We start from the raw sequence: 14,272 nt of genomic DNA, 5'->3' as shown, positions 1-14,272 counted from the left end.
TTAGGAGAAGAAGTATTGGCTCTCTTTGAGGCGACGGACGTCGAATTCACCCTTCTTGGGGACTTCACGGAAGGTCAAGGGCAGCCAGACCCAAACAGAAGTAGCTTGGGCTTTTGATTTCTTCTTCGGCTTCACGGATAGTTCTGCATCCGCCTCGCATTCCTGGGGCTCTTTGGCTTCAAGAATTTCTGGTACTGCGTCAACTGGAGATGAGCTGCTCTCTGCTGTCATTGCGTCCTCGAGTGCCTTCTGCTCTTCTGGAGGAGGAACGTGGCCCATACCAGCAACACCAAGAGACTGAACAGACATCAGAGTATCATCCGCCCCCTCGGTTGCTGCAAAGAGGCTTCCAGGAGTGATCATATTTCGACCCTGCTCTTGCTCAGCAGGATCTTCTGACTTGAGAAGTTCAATACGCTTGTACTCTTCTAAAAGTTCGTAAACTTTGTCCTGCTTTCCTGACCGCCCCTTGGCCTTACGGAGAGCTTTAATTTTCTTGGCCAGGGGGGTGTTGGGCCGGACTTGAGCAAGGTAGAGGTTGTTCGAGTATCTTGCATTAAATTCCGCAGCCAATCTACCGACGATATCATCTGAATGCATGCGAACGAATGCATCACGCAGAACACGGTTCATCTTATCAATGTCACCCGCATGAGTCCAGAAGGAATCGTGAACAGCGGAAAAGGTAAGGCCGAGCTCGTCACATTTGATAGCAGACAGCATCATGTGTGTGGCATCGAGAGAGTGGATGAAGTTTGGCGGGAATGCCTGCAGTTGCTTTCGACGATTAACTTCATTTGCTCCACGGATGTCTTTAATCGTGCAAAGCTGCAAGCTAGTTGGAATCTGACGCGCTTTTGCCTCCCTGTATGGCTGAACAACCGGGAGTCTCAGGGGTGTGGTCCAGATAACAGAGTTATTGAACTTCAAATTCTTCGACAAATCGGTTTTTGATGGCGAGTCAAGCTCTTTACGGATCTCGTCGATTTGACTGGGATTGAGAGAGCGGGTAACTCGGTTGGCGCAGTCTCCTAGCCAGAACTGGATATCGTGTGCACCGCTAAACATGGAATTCAAAGCGGAGAAGATTGCTCGGGAAACGTGAACTGCACATTTGGAAATTTCGTCGGATTCCGCAAGCTCCGGGTAGTGATCTTCGATTTGTCGTCGAACTTGCCTGGTGGCGCCAATAAAGGTGACGCCGTAAACGTTTGTCATGACGGTTTGTTTCACAACCTTTCGAGTAATCTTGCCATCCATCAGCTTTGCAATAGGATCCCCGGCTTTGGCGTCACTAGCAATTGAAGCTTTGACATGCTCAGCAACTGCAGTGTAGATATCTGAAGGGCGGTCACCAGGTTCGAGGTTGACTTGACGAGCACCGATTGCATCACCACCAAGTGCCGCATAGTGTTGCAGACCGTTGCAAGAACCATCCTGGTGTACTGGAAGGTGAGAAACGTATTGTGTTGGATCAGGTAGACTAAGAGCGTTCTTCAGTTCTACACAAGCGGCCAAGCACTGGAATGGATCAGCAGCCTGTAGCCACCACCGTTTCCCCTTCAATCCGTTGTTGGCAGAATCCAGAATATCCTCGACGTGGTCAATGGCGAATTGTTCTCTTTCTTGAAAGCTTGCCTTGTCGAATCCAAAGACGTTCGAAAGATGGATTCTTAGCCATCTTAGACCGCTTTCGCCGAGAACTCGTCCCTCACTAAAAAGAAGCAAGCCACGGCAATTGTCTGCTCCCATTTGGTTGAAGTATGGAGGAAGAGGGTAGGCCCGTCCACGGAAATCCATGTTGTGAGGGAGATAGAACGATTCGTTGAGGTATGCTCGCGCAATCTCCATTTGGAAATTCAAGTAACAACGCTGAGAATGGTTACCCATCTTTTTGTTGTCAGCACGAGTCTTTGCACGGTAGTAAGCCTTCACAGCTTCGTGATCTTCCGCATCCGGCTTTTCCAGCTCCGCAAGGTTGAGATTGGCAGCAACAATGTTGGCGACCTCTTCTCCAGAGTTCCAAGCCTCGAGCATCACATCGAAGACCGGACGGTTGATTTTCCAGCCTGTCTTTCCAAGGATAGTTAGACCCTTATAAAGCTCATCCAGGTCCCCTCGATCCGAAGCGGCTTGTAGATATTGGCTTTGAGCATCATCATGTCGAGTACGAACAACTTGTGTTGGCTGGGTCAAAAATCCACCTTGATTGTTTGATACCCATGGCCGTGGAGTTGAAACCATCGGAAGATGTTTCGCGAGTAGATTCCCAGACGGCTCCTTTCGTAGCCTTTCGACCACCTTTTCGTGAAGCTGAACATACCCGACATTATGCCCTTTTTGCAATTGGTAAACGTGTTGAAATGCAGGCTCCTTTGCATACGTAACCTTTTCAGTTACAGGATCTTTGTGAGAGGTAGGTATCTCGGCGGTAGAAAATAGCATTGAAGATAAAAGAGCCCCGATTTTTATTTCAGTAGAAGCAGGCCAATGCACAGGGGGTTGGTCCTTAGTGTGCTTCTGCATGTAAGATCTGAACTTTCCCGTCGAATTGTATACTTTCATTTGTCGGAATGTCTTGTTGAGATAGTAAACCTCATTTTCGCTTTGAGCCTCCTCGATAGCTGACCGACGGGTGGTTTCGATGATGTATTCGTCCTTTACAGCGCGGCCAATGTTGGTAAACAGAGAGCTCAGTTTAATGCCTTTGTCCATTCCGGAGCTTCCAATGGATCCTAGAACGGACAGGATAGTGACTGCGGCAAGCTTGCTTGGACCGATGGCCAGTAGAAATGGGATGTATTCGCATCGTTCGCTTTCCTCTGGGGTCAGTTTCTTTTTCGACTCCGATCGTTTGGCCAGTTCCAATTCTTCCTTGATTTTACCGAGGACACCCTGATACCATTCATACATAAATGCATTCAGTTTCGCTTCCACTTGACGCCTTTGTCCAATGGCTCCCTCGCTCTCTTTTCTCCAACGCTCAATGGCTGATGTTAGAGAGTCTCTCTCGAGCTGCTCTTGCCTCAGACGCTTCCTATTCCGCTCCCTTTCTTCCGGTGTTCGGCCCCAGAGCTTCTTTGGGGTGAATTCGGTTGAGGGGTTAAACAGGGAGAGAGATTCCTTCAGGGACTCGAGGCCCAATCCCTTTTGATCGGTGTTGAGGATTTCATTCGGTGGCAGAACGGATTCGTCGGTAACTTTAGGTTTCAAATCTAGTTCCATATCTGGGCCAGCCAAATCGGGCTCAACATTGCCTGCAGAAGATTCCGATACATGGAAGCAGATCTATCAAATTAATTCAGCGTTCGCCACAAGATTTTGGCCAAAAGTTATCTGACTTATCACCTACCTCGGAAAGCAAACCAAGTTCTGATTCAGGTAAGATTGATGATTGAAGAATGTCCTCGTGGATGCCTCTTGATACCGCAGACTGCCAGTATCTCCGGACCGTTCTTTCGCGTTTTGGGCCAGCTAGCATTCTTAAACTCATACGCAGCATCCACGCAAGGGTGATGGCATCAGGCTTAACCGATAGCAAGCCCATATCAACCTCATACCACCTTTGGGCATACCATACAAGATCTGGCTGTCGATTAACAATCATATAAGTTATCATGGACCGTAGATACTTGTTGTGTAGGTCGAGCAACTCTGGGGATCCCTGGGGGTATGCGGCAGCAAGACGACGAAGCAGGAGGCTGGCACGCTTAAACATGCCAGCCGATAAGCTGACATCCAGATTGATAAGCATTTCATCGAGGTCACCACCAATGCTTTTTATCTTTCTTAGAGATGTGGGTTTTGAGGATAGAAGGGGGTTGAGGATGATCACAGATGAAGCGTCTCGATCGACCGGATCTGACGGGTCCGATAGAGGAGGTCGAGAAGTGAACTGAGGGGGAAGCGTATCCGGCTCTTTCACTGGTTTGTACGTATCCAAGCCTTCAAACGGGATGTAGGTAGAATGATGGTCATCCATGGCTCCCCATCGTACCGTTGCCAGAGAACGAGAGGTCGGCTGAACGACAATTGAGGCGGCATTTTGCTTCGCAGTCGGGCGAATTGGGCCGCATTTTGTCGTCAACTGGGATCGTAAAAGTGCCGGGCATAGCCAAGGTAGCACAAGAGGCTCATGAGCTTGTCGTAGCCTGTAGAGGGCATGTTTTCTGTGGGCTACGCGGGAGAGCATGGCTGTGGTGAGGGCGGAGGAATGAATTAGAAAGGGCACAATTAATTGTAATAATAATCAAACAAGTAAATGAATAACATCAGGTTTATCAATTAATAAAACAACAATAGAATGGAAAGAAACGAAAGGAGTTTTTGGCCGCATTCAACCCCTTGAAGCTCGCTCGAAGAACTTGAAGAAGTCGAGTCGAAAACTCGATAAGATCCAAAAAACTTTTTGACGTGGAAAAATTTCGTTCCTGATTCACGTGACATGCAGGTCACAGCCGGGCAGTTGCGCTAGTCCCGATACGGAATATCACCAAGTGACTTCGGAGCGGAGAAACTAAAGTCCGTGTATAAATTTCATGATGAGGCCACCGCAAGTGCGATCCATGAGGTGAAGGATACCGGGCTATGAAAGAGTAAGAACGTAGACGGACGACGAGGTGATAGGTGTTGGAATTTACTATATAAGATAGCTAGGCCATGGTTATATCACCGTCATCGTCACCATCATTTTCGGCCTGAGGCTTTCCCTTTTTATGGCTACTACTTGCTCTCCGTATTTGCTGTCTCCTCTTCATTGCCCAGCCAGTCATCTCGGGCCTGGTAGGGTCGACTCTGGGAGCACTCATGCTATCCAGATAATCGTCTGCTGTGATAGCCGACTGCAGTTGAACAGGCTCTTCAAGGCCTTCGTTAAACATATACTGGTCATATTTATCCCATGATTCTTGATCCTATATTTAAATAGAGATTAGCAGTTGTCAACGGACAGACGGAATCTTGAAGTATGCATACATTTTCATCTATCCATCTGTATTTCTCCCACTTCTCATCTTGGAAGAGCTTGAGAAGTAGTTCATTGTTTCCAACTGCTCTGGCGCCTTCTGTGTCTGCAGACTTGACTTTCATGTCGATTGCTCGAGCTTCCATGGCAGCGTTTCGCGAAGTTGAATCCTCATCCATATCTTTCTTAGCCTTGGCCATCGCCTTGCTTTTCACAGATACTTCATCATATGCATCAATATGATGTAACTGCGGTCGAAGCTGCACTACTGCTTCCAGCGGTGCAAGATGAAGTTCGTCTAGAGGATCAATTAGTTAAACTGTCGCATATAGACAGGAAGAGTATACTTACTATCTCTAAAAGCCCCCAGCATGTAAACTGGGTCTCCATCAACTGGCTTCTTTATCCTTCCTCCCAAGACCTGTGTAGTCATCTTGACACCTGCCTTCCTATCTTCATCATCCATATCCATATAAACATTCACATCATCCGCCCCTGTACCTTCTGTTTTGAACTTCCCTATACCACCACCGTTCACATTGAATCCACCCGCCATACCATGGGAGCCATTCTCTTGCGTAATTCTACTTTTGGCTAGCGCATTACCGTACCGTAGACCCTTGACCTCGTCGTAGTTCACCTGAGTATCAATCGGTATATCTAGTTCCACGAGGCCAGTCTTGGGCTTCAGTCTGAATTCTAGCGGCTTTTGGCCGATGGAGTCGTTGTATGGTTGGTCGGCGGGGCGGTCAGGGTATTGAAGGAGTAATCGGCGGATTTGAGAGTCAGTTATGAATATGTCGTACGATGCAGTTATAGGGTCATCGTCTTCCTGGGCATCCGCTGCTTCAGTCAAATGGTTGTTAGCTACGTTGTCTGACTCGAGCGGGACGCTTGATTGTTCGCCATGACTTACGGGGCATTATGAATTAATAGGTGCAAGTAGTTACTTAGGTATGCAGTCCCAAGTTCTAGCAGCTACAGGAAGGAAATGAGCTGCGATCTTGGTGTTGGGCTGCTTGCCATATTTTCGACCTTTTTTTTTTTTCTTTATCGGTGTCGGCAAGAAGCTTATCAAGAGGGACGCATAACTTCATGCCAAGACTCCAGTTAGGCGCGCGCTTCAACTCCAAAGGTTCGACATTTTTCTACGTCTGACAATGTCTTCATGTAGGAACTTTGGTTTCTAGGTGCTCAAATGTCCTGAAGCGAAGCCCGGCGTACCCCCAAGAGGAAACGGAAGATGTGATACGAATCCAAAGATCAAAGTCGATCTCTCTTTTACTTCAATAGTATAAGTAAAAATACCTAGAATAAACCATAAACCAATCAACCATGAAGCAAACAAAACAATAGAACACAGAAACCAGTAACTCCTGATAGACCTTAAATCTCAAATAGCTCAACTCAAGCATGCTCACAAGGTGAGATAAGTAGACGGAACTGGTGGGAAAATGACTGCCAAAATAATCAGACAAGATGTAGCTGTCTAGATAGAGCAAATAGAATGGATTAGGATATCTAAGGGGGCATAAAGGGGATATTATAGCGTTATATATATACGAGCGAGATTATCGCTGAGGGCCTGTAGGGTGGTTTTCGAAGAGGTCTTCGAGGTATGCGCTGGGTGCGCGGCCCTGTGGAGGTGACGAGAGGTTTACACTGCTTGTAGATGGATGAGTTTGTTCATATCTCCGCGCGTTAGGTGATAGAGCAGGCGAGTCGGGAGGCGTTGGCCCTGTAGACCTTGTTCGTGAGTAGCCTTGTGATTGGGGACCAAGAGGAGCAAGGCCAATTGAGGATGTGCTGTGTTGAAGGCCTGCTCCCGAGCCAGGAGTGGCCCCGCTAGCTGCATAATAGCCTGCCGGGAGATATCCTGAGGCTCTGTTGCCGGAAGCGTGCAAATTGCTCGCTCCGGCAGTCGGGGAGAAGAAAAGACTGGAATTTGGCGGTTGGCTTTTGCGGTGAAGAGCAGAGTGTCGGTTGCTAGACGTGTTTCCGCTGTGGAGTTTCTCAAGGGACATGGATCCACCTCTGGATTGGCGGTAGGCCTTGCTCTTGCGCTTGGACGGGTTGAGAAGGGCAGCTGCGGCGTCTGTTTGGTGTGCGGTTGCAGCACGGCGAACGGAGCGGTTGATTGACCAAGCAACGAGTGCACGCCAAGCAAACACAGCGACAAAAATAAGTCCAAGTCCCGCTCCCACGCCAATGAAAACAGTTCCCTCCGGCAGGTTGGAATGCTGCAGGTACGGAGCGTTCTTTTTAGGCGGGATCGTGGCCGTAGGGATTTGAGGAATACCCGTAAGTGTGGGCAAAGAGAAACCTGGCCCACTGTCTGAATCAGAATTGCTGGGAAGAGAAATGGAAGTCCTTGACTGCGACTCCTTTGTCGTTGATGGCTCGCTTTCCGTGCTAGCGCCAAGTGTCGGTAGGTTCACCGTCTCACCGGGCTTCTTGTCATTCGTACTCGCGGGGGAAGGAGGGGAAGGTTTCGGTGCATTATCAGTGTTGTCTGGTTTATTGTCATCCTTTAGCTTATTTTCAGTCGGCGCAGGGGCCGGGTTCGACGCAGGTGTATTCGGGTGGTTATCTGTCTTTGCAGGTGGTGGTGGGTTATTGGGTTGTGCGGGATTGTTGCCCGGCGCTGGATTCTTGTTATCCTGAGCCATCGTATGGCCTGCAAAAAGAGCGAGGCATATGAATAGCAAGCAGAGGAGGAGTGACGAGCGAGAGACTTTGCCTCGTGAGAGCCTCATGCTGGCGGTTGTTCGGACGAGCTGAGCAAAGATAAAGTCCGGGTTAGGGAGCGTCTATGCCAGTTATATAGCGAGTCTCAAATATAATGGACGCGAAGCGAGAGAGAAAAGCCTGAATTATCCAGTTTAGTCTTCTGTTGCTGGGCCAGTGACGGATTTATTTACTCACTTATTAAAGGGGGTGATTTAGAGGCGACGAAACGGCTGAGCTGCCATGTCAAGGCGCGGCTTAATCGGGAGGCAGCGGACGAAGATAAACCAGAGCGCCAGAAACGAGCGACCAGACGCTGGATATGAGTATCTATAGCCGACAGGTGGTGCTTCTTCGACAGTGGTTATTTTGCGGCTCCTTGTCTTGTCTTTGATGTTTGCCGCTGCAAGTTTGATTTGAAGTCGCAGAGACAACAGCCCAAAGGGGAAAAGCGCGCCAAGACTGGTGTATATACAAAGAACGGGAGATTCATGTGAAGATGATATATTAAGTAGCTGGATAGAGGGACAAGACGTGCTGCGTAAACAAGTATACTGATGAAAATACAGAGACAAGAGAGACGACAGAGTACGAACGAGATGACCCAAGAAAAATGAAACCAACCCCGAGCTCTAAGCGTGAGAGACTACTGCTTATTGCTGCTTCTTGCCAGCAGCGCCAGCAGGCCCATTCTCCTTATCAAAAGACGCGTACGAGACCTGCAGACTGTTCAAGGCAGAAAGACCGACATAGAGAATAGTACCTAGGATGACAGTGGTGATCAAGCCCATGAAAAGACCTAGTCGCGTTAGAGGATAAATAAAATTATTAATAGAGAGGTCGGAGTCCTTACCTGGGCTTAGGAACTGGTAGTCGGTGAACAAAGAGCCCTTCTTCTTGTTCTTGTGCTTATCGTCGTGTGAAGCTCGACCCTGGAACTCACGCTTGAAGGTGAGGGGGTTCTGGAGAGGGTTACCACCCATCTCGAAGTGGCCAATATCGGCTTCAGCGATTGGCTCAGTTCCCCGTGGACTGGTTGTGTATAGGACGGTATAGTTGGAGGATGGAAGCAGGTCGATTAAGGTCGCAAGGAATCCATCTATATCCAAGGATTAGAATATACCAGTTAAAATACGGAGTACCGCAGTACAGTGTTGTTGGGACAGACCGTTTTCAACGAGCTGACTCGACCTGCTGATATCTGTCGGTAGAGCAGGAAATTCAACCATTATAACCTGTGGTCGGTGCTTATATCCTGATGGAAGGACTAATTAAAGTCAGTCGGTATTCCATGTACAGTGTAGTCCAGGAGAAAGCAAGGCGCCACCACCTACCATCACCGTTAACCACAATCGTCTCGGCCTTGCACTCCTTCTCTAGCTGCTTTTGTAGTGATGCAGCATCGAACTCGCCAACCACCTCACTAACGGAAAAGCTCGACTTGATAAGATCATCCTTCTGCAATACTCGTTCTCGTAGTCGCGGAGCTGATCTCCGGTTGCTGAAGTCTAGAATATGCACGCCGGGCTGGGAGACTAGAATATAAAAGTCTGAGGGACATGAAGAGAGTTCCGTCGAGACCGATGAAAGTAGAGAGCTCGCGGATTGGAGTTGGGAGGACTGTGTTTTGAAGCTGGGAGAAGTATATATGTTAGCCTCAGCTACTTGATGGCTTGCTGTTTCGAGTGCTTACCTGTTGGTCGAGAAGAGGAAGAACGGAGATGTGTCTCTGAATGCATCAGCAGAGGAGGCGATGGCGCCGAGGGCCAGGAGCCCGCACGTCTTTAGCTGCATCGTGATGGGTTGGTTATCGTATCTGGTGCAGGTCGATTCAGTTTCACGATCCTAACTGCGTCCTTTGAATGAGCAGTTCGGGCTATGGAATGGTCACGTGATGAGAGGTAGCTGAGGAGGGCTTACATTTAAGAATTCAACAACTAAATAGCTTGATAGTGAATATAACTAATGGCATATGCAATGGGTATCATACATGCAAAGGGCTTGAGGTCGTAGCTGAAGGGGTTGAGCAATTATGTGCATTAGAAAAAGAGCAATAATACCTTCGAAGCTAGGATATGTAGGTACAGTTCTTAAAATGTGGTTCAATAATTAGCGGCATCGACATACATCAATATAGCAACATTAGACAAGCTGCAGTATGACATGCATAGTGATACTTCAGTAGTAGGTGCTGGTGCTGTTATTTAATATAGTCAATATTCAGAACTGCCAAATAGATAAATATATTTGAAAAGCGTATTTACCAACAGTCAACCGCGATGCGAGCCAGAAGCTACATATGATTGAGTCTCTTCTCCTGCTTTAGTTGAAAATGACTTTGCAGTATCTTCTCTCATGTCGTCTATAATACATCACCAGATAAATAGAACTATGAGAGGAATAATAATAGTTGCGAGAGGAGCAGATAGAAGATGCCAAGCTTTACGTCAAGCGCCAAGGCCGAGATAAAAAATGCGAGTTTAAATAAAATAAATTCAACTCTAGACCTCGATAGACAACAGTAGCTATTATTTCTGGTATGAGACGACTCCATGCTTGATTAACTGCGCAGACAAACTAAACGATACAGCTACATCTACACAGAATACACAAAAATGCGCCCGCCGACCAAGAAACGAAAAATTGCGGCCCCCGCACAGCCGGAGGAAATATCATTCAACCCAGACTCCCGGGCAGAGTTTCTGACCGGATTCCACAAGCGAAAAGTACAGCGCGCGAAAAGGGCCCAGGAGGCTGCGGAAAAAAGAGCAAAGGAGGAGCGGAGAGAGACGCGGAAGAAGGCAGGATAGCGTATATCTGCAATTGACCGTGGACCAAAGCTAATGGCTGAGCATAGATCCGACAAGAACGAAAGGCAGAATTCGAAGAAGCGTTGAAGCGACATAGAGCTGAGATGGAGGCGCTGAATGGATTCCCTGCCACGGAGGAAGAGTCTGGGTCTGGCTCGGAGCAAGACAGAGACGATGACGAGGAAGAAGAATGGGGCGGAATTGTCGAGCCACCGCCTGTGGACTACGAGGCTGAATATATTGACGAGGATAAATATACGACCGTCACTGTGGAGGAGATTGAAGCTACCAGGGAGGGGCTGGTGCCAAGGAGAGAAATGAACGACAAAAAGGACGATGAATATGAAGATTCAGGAGACGGAGAGGAGGAGGAAGAGGAAGAGGAAGAAGGAGACAAAGAGAAGAACGACGGAATGTCGAAAAAGAAGAAGATATGGATGAAGGATAACCCGAATAAAGATGTGAAGAAGAAACGGAAGCGGAAGCGGGATTTCAAGTATGAGAGTCCGCTGGAAAGAAAGCTGAATAGAGCTAAGGAGCGTGGGAGGAAGAAGAAGCAGGCTGAGGCAAGGAAGGCTAAGAAACGGTGATATATACCACCTTTGAATAGGCATTATAGAATATAGAGCATGGAGTGTAAGCGAATGTACTTGAATTGTTGATGCACATTTATGTACTTTGATAAAGGGGTATGATCACACTCCAGTAGAAAGGGTGGTAAAAAAACGTACTGGAACGAAGCAAGACTAAAAGACATAGTGATGGAAGACAGAATTAAAAGTATTTCCATGGTTGTTGTAGAATGGTGATAAGAGGCGTATAAAGGGCAAAAGGGGGCTCTCGTGACAGAGGTTTAATTTTTATCTTGTGCATTCTAAAGCTCTAGACATCGCTGATAGACCGTTCCAGCTCCTTGAGCTCCTCCTTGACAGCAGCGTACTGCTTCGACATCTCCTCGTACTTGGTCTCCCATTGCTCGCGTGTGGCCTCGAGAGCCTGGACTTTGCGTTCGAAGTGTCCGGCCTTGACGTCCGTTTGGCGTAGCCTGCAACAGAATTAGCATACATATTCATATAGAGGCACCTGTGGAGAGGTGTGAACGCACTTCTCGTTGGTTTCTCTGAGGGTCTTGTCGGTCTGCTCGGCCTCTTCCTCCATGAGTTGTATACGGCGCTGCAGGGCCTCATTCTGTGAACTGTCTTGAGCCGCCTCGCTCGCTTTGGCCTTGGCCTCCTTGAGGGTGACTTCGAGAGTCTCTACCCGCTGCTCAAGTAGCTGGTTCCGGTGGGTGAGAGAGGTTACCTCTTGTTCTTTGGCTAGGTTTTCTTGCTCTAAATCTTTAATGCGGGCCTTTTGTTCTTCGATCTTTGACTGGCCATCCTCGATCTCCTGACGCATGTTATCGATTTTCTGCCATGGGAGGTCATGGTTAGCATGGGTATCGTGGTGCAAGGACAAAGGGACACAGTTGGTGGATGACGGGGGTCTTTCTGGGTGTTCTTTTTCTCCCCAGGCAAGACTGGTGCCCCGCGGCAGCGGGAGGCAGGCTGTAAACGTACCCGCTTGATGCCGTCCATGGTGGGCTGGTGTGGGCTATATTGACTGGTAGTACGGGCTTGGAATGGGCGTCCTTCTAGGTCTGTCTGCGGATGTTAAGTATCTGGGCAAAGAATATGGCTGCCTGCGTCTGCTGCTGTGGAAGTAGATGCTTGATACTCGGAAAAAGGAGTAAAGGAGCTTCCATTGGGGGAGGCTTACGTAAGTTGAAGTGGGTTTGTCACGTGAGAATTGTTTCTGACTGGCGCGGTTGCCGGGGCGACAGGGCGGAGGGAAAACAAGGCAGGCGATGGCGAGACCCCAAGGGGGAGACAGCCAGTTGGTAGAGAGACGACAAGCAGACGACAGGATCAAGATGACGAGTGGCTACTACGCGACGACGAGTACTGGCTGAGATACTGATAAAAGCGATATATAGAGACAGAGAGAGAGACGATACAGCTGGAGAGATGTTGTCTATCCGTGGACAGGGCCAGGAGAACCTGGTGAACGCGCACCAGACGGCTGCGGCCTCAAAGCCGTTGAACCAGGGAATGCGACATCTCCTGCCAAAGACGCCGGGCAAACTGCCACCGAAAACGCCGTTTAGACTCCCTCTTCAAGATGAAAATAGGCCACTTACGTTTGGGAAGGGGTTGGGCCCTGGGATAGGGAAGAGTGTGGTTCTCAAGGGACAGGATGAGAATGCGGCTCTGCAGGGCAAGGAGAAAGGCGCGGAGAAGAATACTTTGGCTACTCCGGCTGGTGAGTAAAGTGGTATTTTCCGCGCCTGAATATGTGCTGTGTTAGGATGGGATAGCTAATGTGGCTTAAGGCATGACGCGGGCGCCGCTCGGGATGAAAACGACTAATGCAAAGGCACGGGCATTCCAGACTCCGGCCCCTACCATGCCGATAGGGACGATTAAGCAGAGAAGTGCCAAACGGGGGTCGACCCGCAAGGTCAAGAAGGCTGCACCATTGCCTGAACAGACCACGCAGGAGAGGACCGTTGCCGTGGAGGAGGAGGAGGAGCCTGAGAGGGAGATTGAATACATGCCTCCAAAGCCAAAGCGTGAGTCAATTTGGTCTGGTGCGATTCACAGTGTGCTGATTGAGTGAAATAGCCCTTCCTGACGATGATGGATATATTACATACGACACTACCTTCCCACACTTCAAAGGAAACAACTTCGCCCGTGGATGGGAGAAGCTCTATGAAGACACCTCTGTGGGTGAGGATGGATTGACAGCCAAGCAGCGAGAAGAGAAAGAGCTCGATGATGCATATAACAAGCACATTGAAGAATTGATTCAAGCACAGATTGATAGCATTGGGTCCCTTGAGCTAGAAGGAGAAGAGGATGCCAAAGCGGAAGCAGAGGAGTGTAGACCTGTTAGCCGAGCCACCACCAAGTCGCAGCGGTCAGAGAGAACAGTGTCTACTCTCCGATCAAAGAGTGCTGCACAGGCTCTAGCTATGGACCCAAAGGAGAGTGTACGGACCAGGAGTTCGGCCAGACTGGCTGCAAAGGCCGCTGCAAAGGCTGCTACTGCAACAACAAAAACGACAACAACAAAACAGAAAAAGACGACAGAGCCAACTAACCCATCTTCCATGCGTCATGCAGCCGCCGTGGCCAGCTCAAGGAGCACTCTGGGATACTCCAAGGGGCGTGAGGCACTGGCTGCCCTGAGAGAAGGGACTGACCAGCCCAAGAGCAGCTCCAAGACCAACAAGTCAACAAACAAGACCGGCGAGCAGGAGAATGAAACAGACCACCTCTCACCAGAGCTGTACATGCAACTCTATGGCCCGCCTGCGTTTGGCACTGATATGTGGTCTCGGTGTAAGATCGCCGGCTACTTTGACGACGAGGTCAAGACGACCGAAGAGCTTTTGGGTATAGACAGCACCAACATTGACGATGCCTTTGTGGAGGACGAGGAGAGTGCTAATTTCCAGCTTCTCATCTAAGCCAGCTCCTTTTATCTTTTTCTTACCTATCTTATTTTTCTATCTCTTCTGGAGGGGGGTCAGGGGGGGAAGGGGGGAAGGGCGCCAGGGCATCGTATCGTATCTTTCTGACACTGTGTATTATCTTTAGAGTGTTCGTTCTTGATATTGCACGGAATAAATAGCTCCTACTTGCTGCGAGTTCTCAAACCAGCTCTCCACCCTGACCGTCCAATCTCTCCAGGCTCCATCTGCTTCATCTGCCTGAAGAATATCAAG

The 14,272-nt window shown here is 48.8% G+C and overlaps 7 protein-coding genes across 7 annotated transcripts; 2 read left to right on the top strand and 5 right to left on the bottom strand.

The window, feature by feature from the left end:
* Nucleotides 1-4,192, bottom strand: TERG_02257 (DNA-directed RNA polymerase; the record flags this gene model as incomplete). The annotated part of the gene is made up of 2 exons (XM_003237492.1): nucleotides 1-3,288; nucleotides 3,353-4,192. The coding sequence occupies 2 exons, from the start codon at nucleotides 4,190-4,192 to the stop codon at nucleotides 1-3; spliced, it is 4,128 nt and encodes a 1,375-aa protein (XP_003237540.1).
* A 460-nt stretch (nucleotides 4,193-4,652) lies between these two features.
* On the bottom strand, nucleotides 4,653-5,886 carry TERG_02256 (uncharacterized protein; the record flags this gene model as incomplete). Its single annotated transcript, XM_047747886.1, has 4 exons — nucleotides 4,653-4,913; nucleotides 4,975-5,261; nucleotides 5,315-5,806; nucleotides 5,880-5,886. 4 exons carry the CDS (start codon nucleotides 5,884-5,886, stop codon nucleotides 4,653-4,655), a joined length of 1,047 nt encoding a protein of 348 aa, XP_047603855.1.
* Nucleotides 5,887-6,201: 315 nt separating this feature from the next.
* TERG_02255 (uncharacterized protein) lies at nucleotides 6,202-7,632 on the bottom strand (the record flags this gene model as incomplete). Its single annotated transcript, XM_003237490.2, has 1 exon — nucleotides 6,202-7,632. One exon carries the CDS (start codon nucleotides 7,630-7,632, stop codon nucleotides 6,535-6,537), a length of 1,098 nt encoding a protein of 365 aa, XP_003237538.2. The 3' UTR covers nucleotides 6,202-6,534.
* Nucleotides 7,633-8,343: 711 nt separating this feature from the next.
* On the bottom strand, nucleotides 8,344-9,484 carry TERG_02254 (uncharacterized protein; the record flags this gene model as incomplete). The annotated part of the gene is made up of 5 exons (XM_003237489.1): nucleotides 8,344-8,489; nucleotides 8,544-8,789; nucleotides 8,859-8,957; nucleotides 9,025-9,323; nucleotides 9,384-9,484. The coding sequence occupies 5 exons, from the start codon at nucleotides 9,482-9,484 to the stop codon at nucleotides 8,344-8,346; spliced, it is 891 nt and encodes a 296-aa protein (XP_003237537.1).
* An 821-nt stretch (nucleotides 9,485-10,305) lies between these two features.
* Nucleotides 10,306-11,090, top strand: TERG_02253 (uncharacterized protein; the record flags this gene model as incomplete). Its single annotated transcript, XM_003237488.1, has 2 exons — nucleotides 10,306-10,416; nucleotides 10,548-11,090. 2 exons carry the CDS (start codon nucleotides 10,306-10,308, stop codon nucleotides 11,088-11,090), a joined length of 654 nt encoding a protein of 217 aa, XP_003237536.1.
* A 292-nt stretch (nucleotides 11,091-11,382) lies between these two features.
* TERG_02252 (uncharacterized protein) lies at nucleotides 11,383-12,077 on the bottom strand (the record flags this gene model as incomplete). Its single annotated transcript, XM_003237487.1, has 3 exons — nucleotides 11,383-11,545; nucleotides 11,606-11,910; nucleotides 12,060-12,077. 3 exons carry the CDS (start codon nucleotides 12,075-12,077, stop codon nucleotides 11,383-11,385), a joined length of 486 nt encoding a protein of 161 aa, XP_003237535.1.
* A 597-nt stretch (nucleotides 12,078-12,674) lies between these two features.
* TERG_02251 (uncharacterized protein) lies at nucleotides 12,675-14,058 on the top strand. Its single transcript, XM_047747885.1, has 2 exons — nucleotides 12,675-13,111; nucleotides 13,164-14,058. The coding sequence occupies exons 1-2, from the start codon at nucleotides 12,874-12,876 to the stop codon at nucleotides 14,012-14,014; spliced, it is 1,089 nt and encodes a 362-aa protein (XP_047603854.1). The 5' UTR covers nucleotides 12,675-12,873; the 3' UTR covers nucleotides 14,015-14,058.
* Nucleotides 14,059-14,272: the final 214 nt, after the last annotated feature.

This window comes from Trichophyton rubrum (genome assembly GCF_000151425.1).
Source record: "Trichophyton rubrum CBS 118892 genomic scaffold supercont2.2, whole genome shotgun sequence".
In the NCBI taxonomy this organism is placed as follows: Eukaryota; Fungi; Ascomycota; class Eurotiomycetes; order Onygenales; family Arthrodermataceae; genus Trichophyton; species Trichophyton rubrum.
This window is presented reverse-complemented; position numbering and strand designations above follow the sequence as displayed.

Excerpts from the sequence above, each read along its gene's own strand:
- TERG_02251 (XM_047747885.1), top strand. The coding sequence starts at position 12,874 with ATGACGCGGGCGCCGCTCGGGATGAAAACGACTAATGCAAAGGCACGG. Across the intron at positions 13,112-13,163 it reads CATGCCTCCAAAGCCAAAGC|CCCTTCCTGACGATGATGGA; the intron begins GTGAGTCAATTT and ends TGAGTGAAATAG.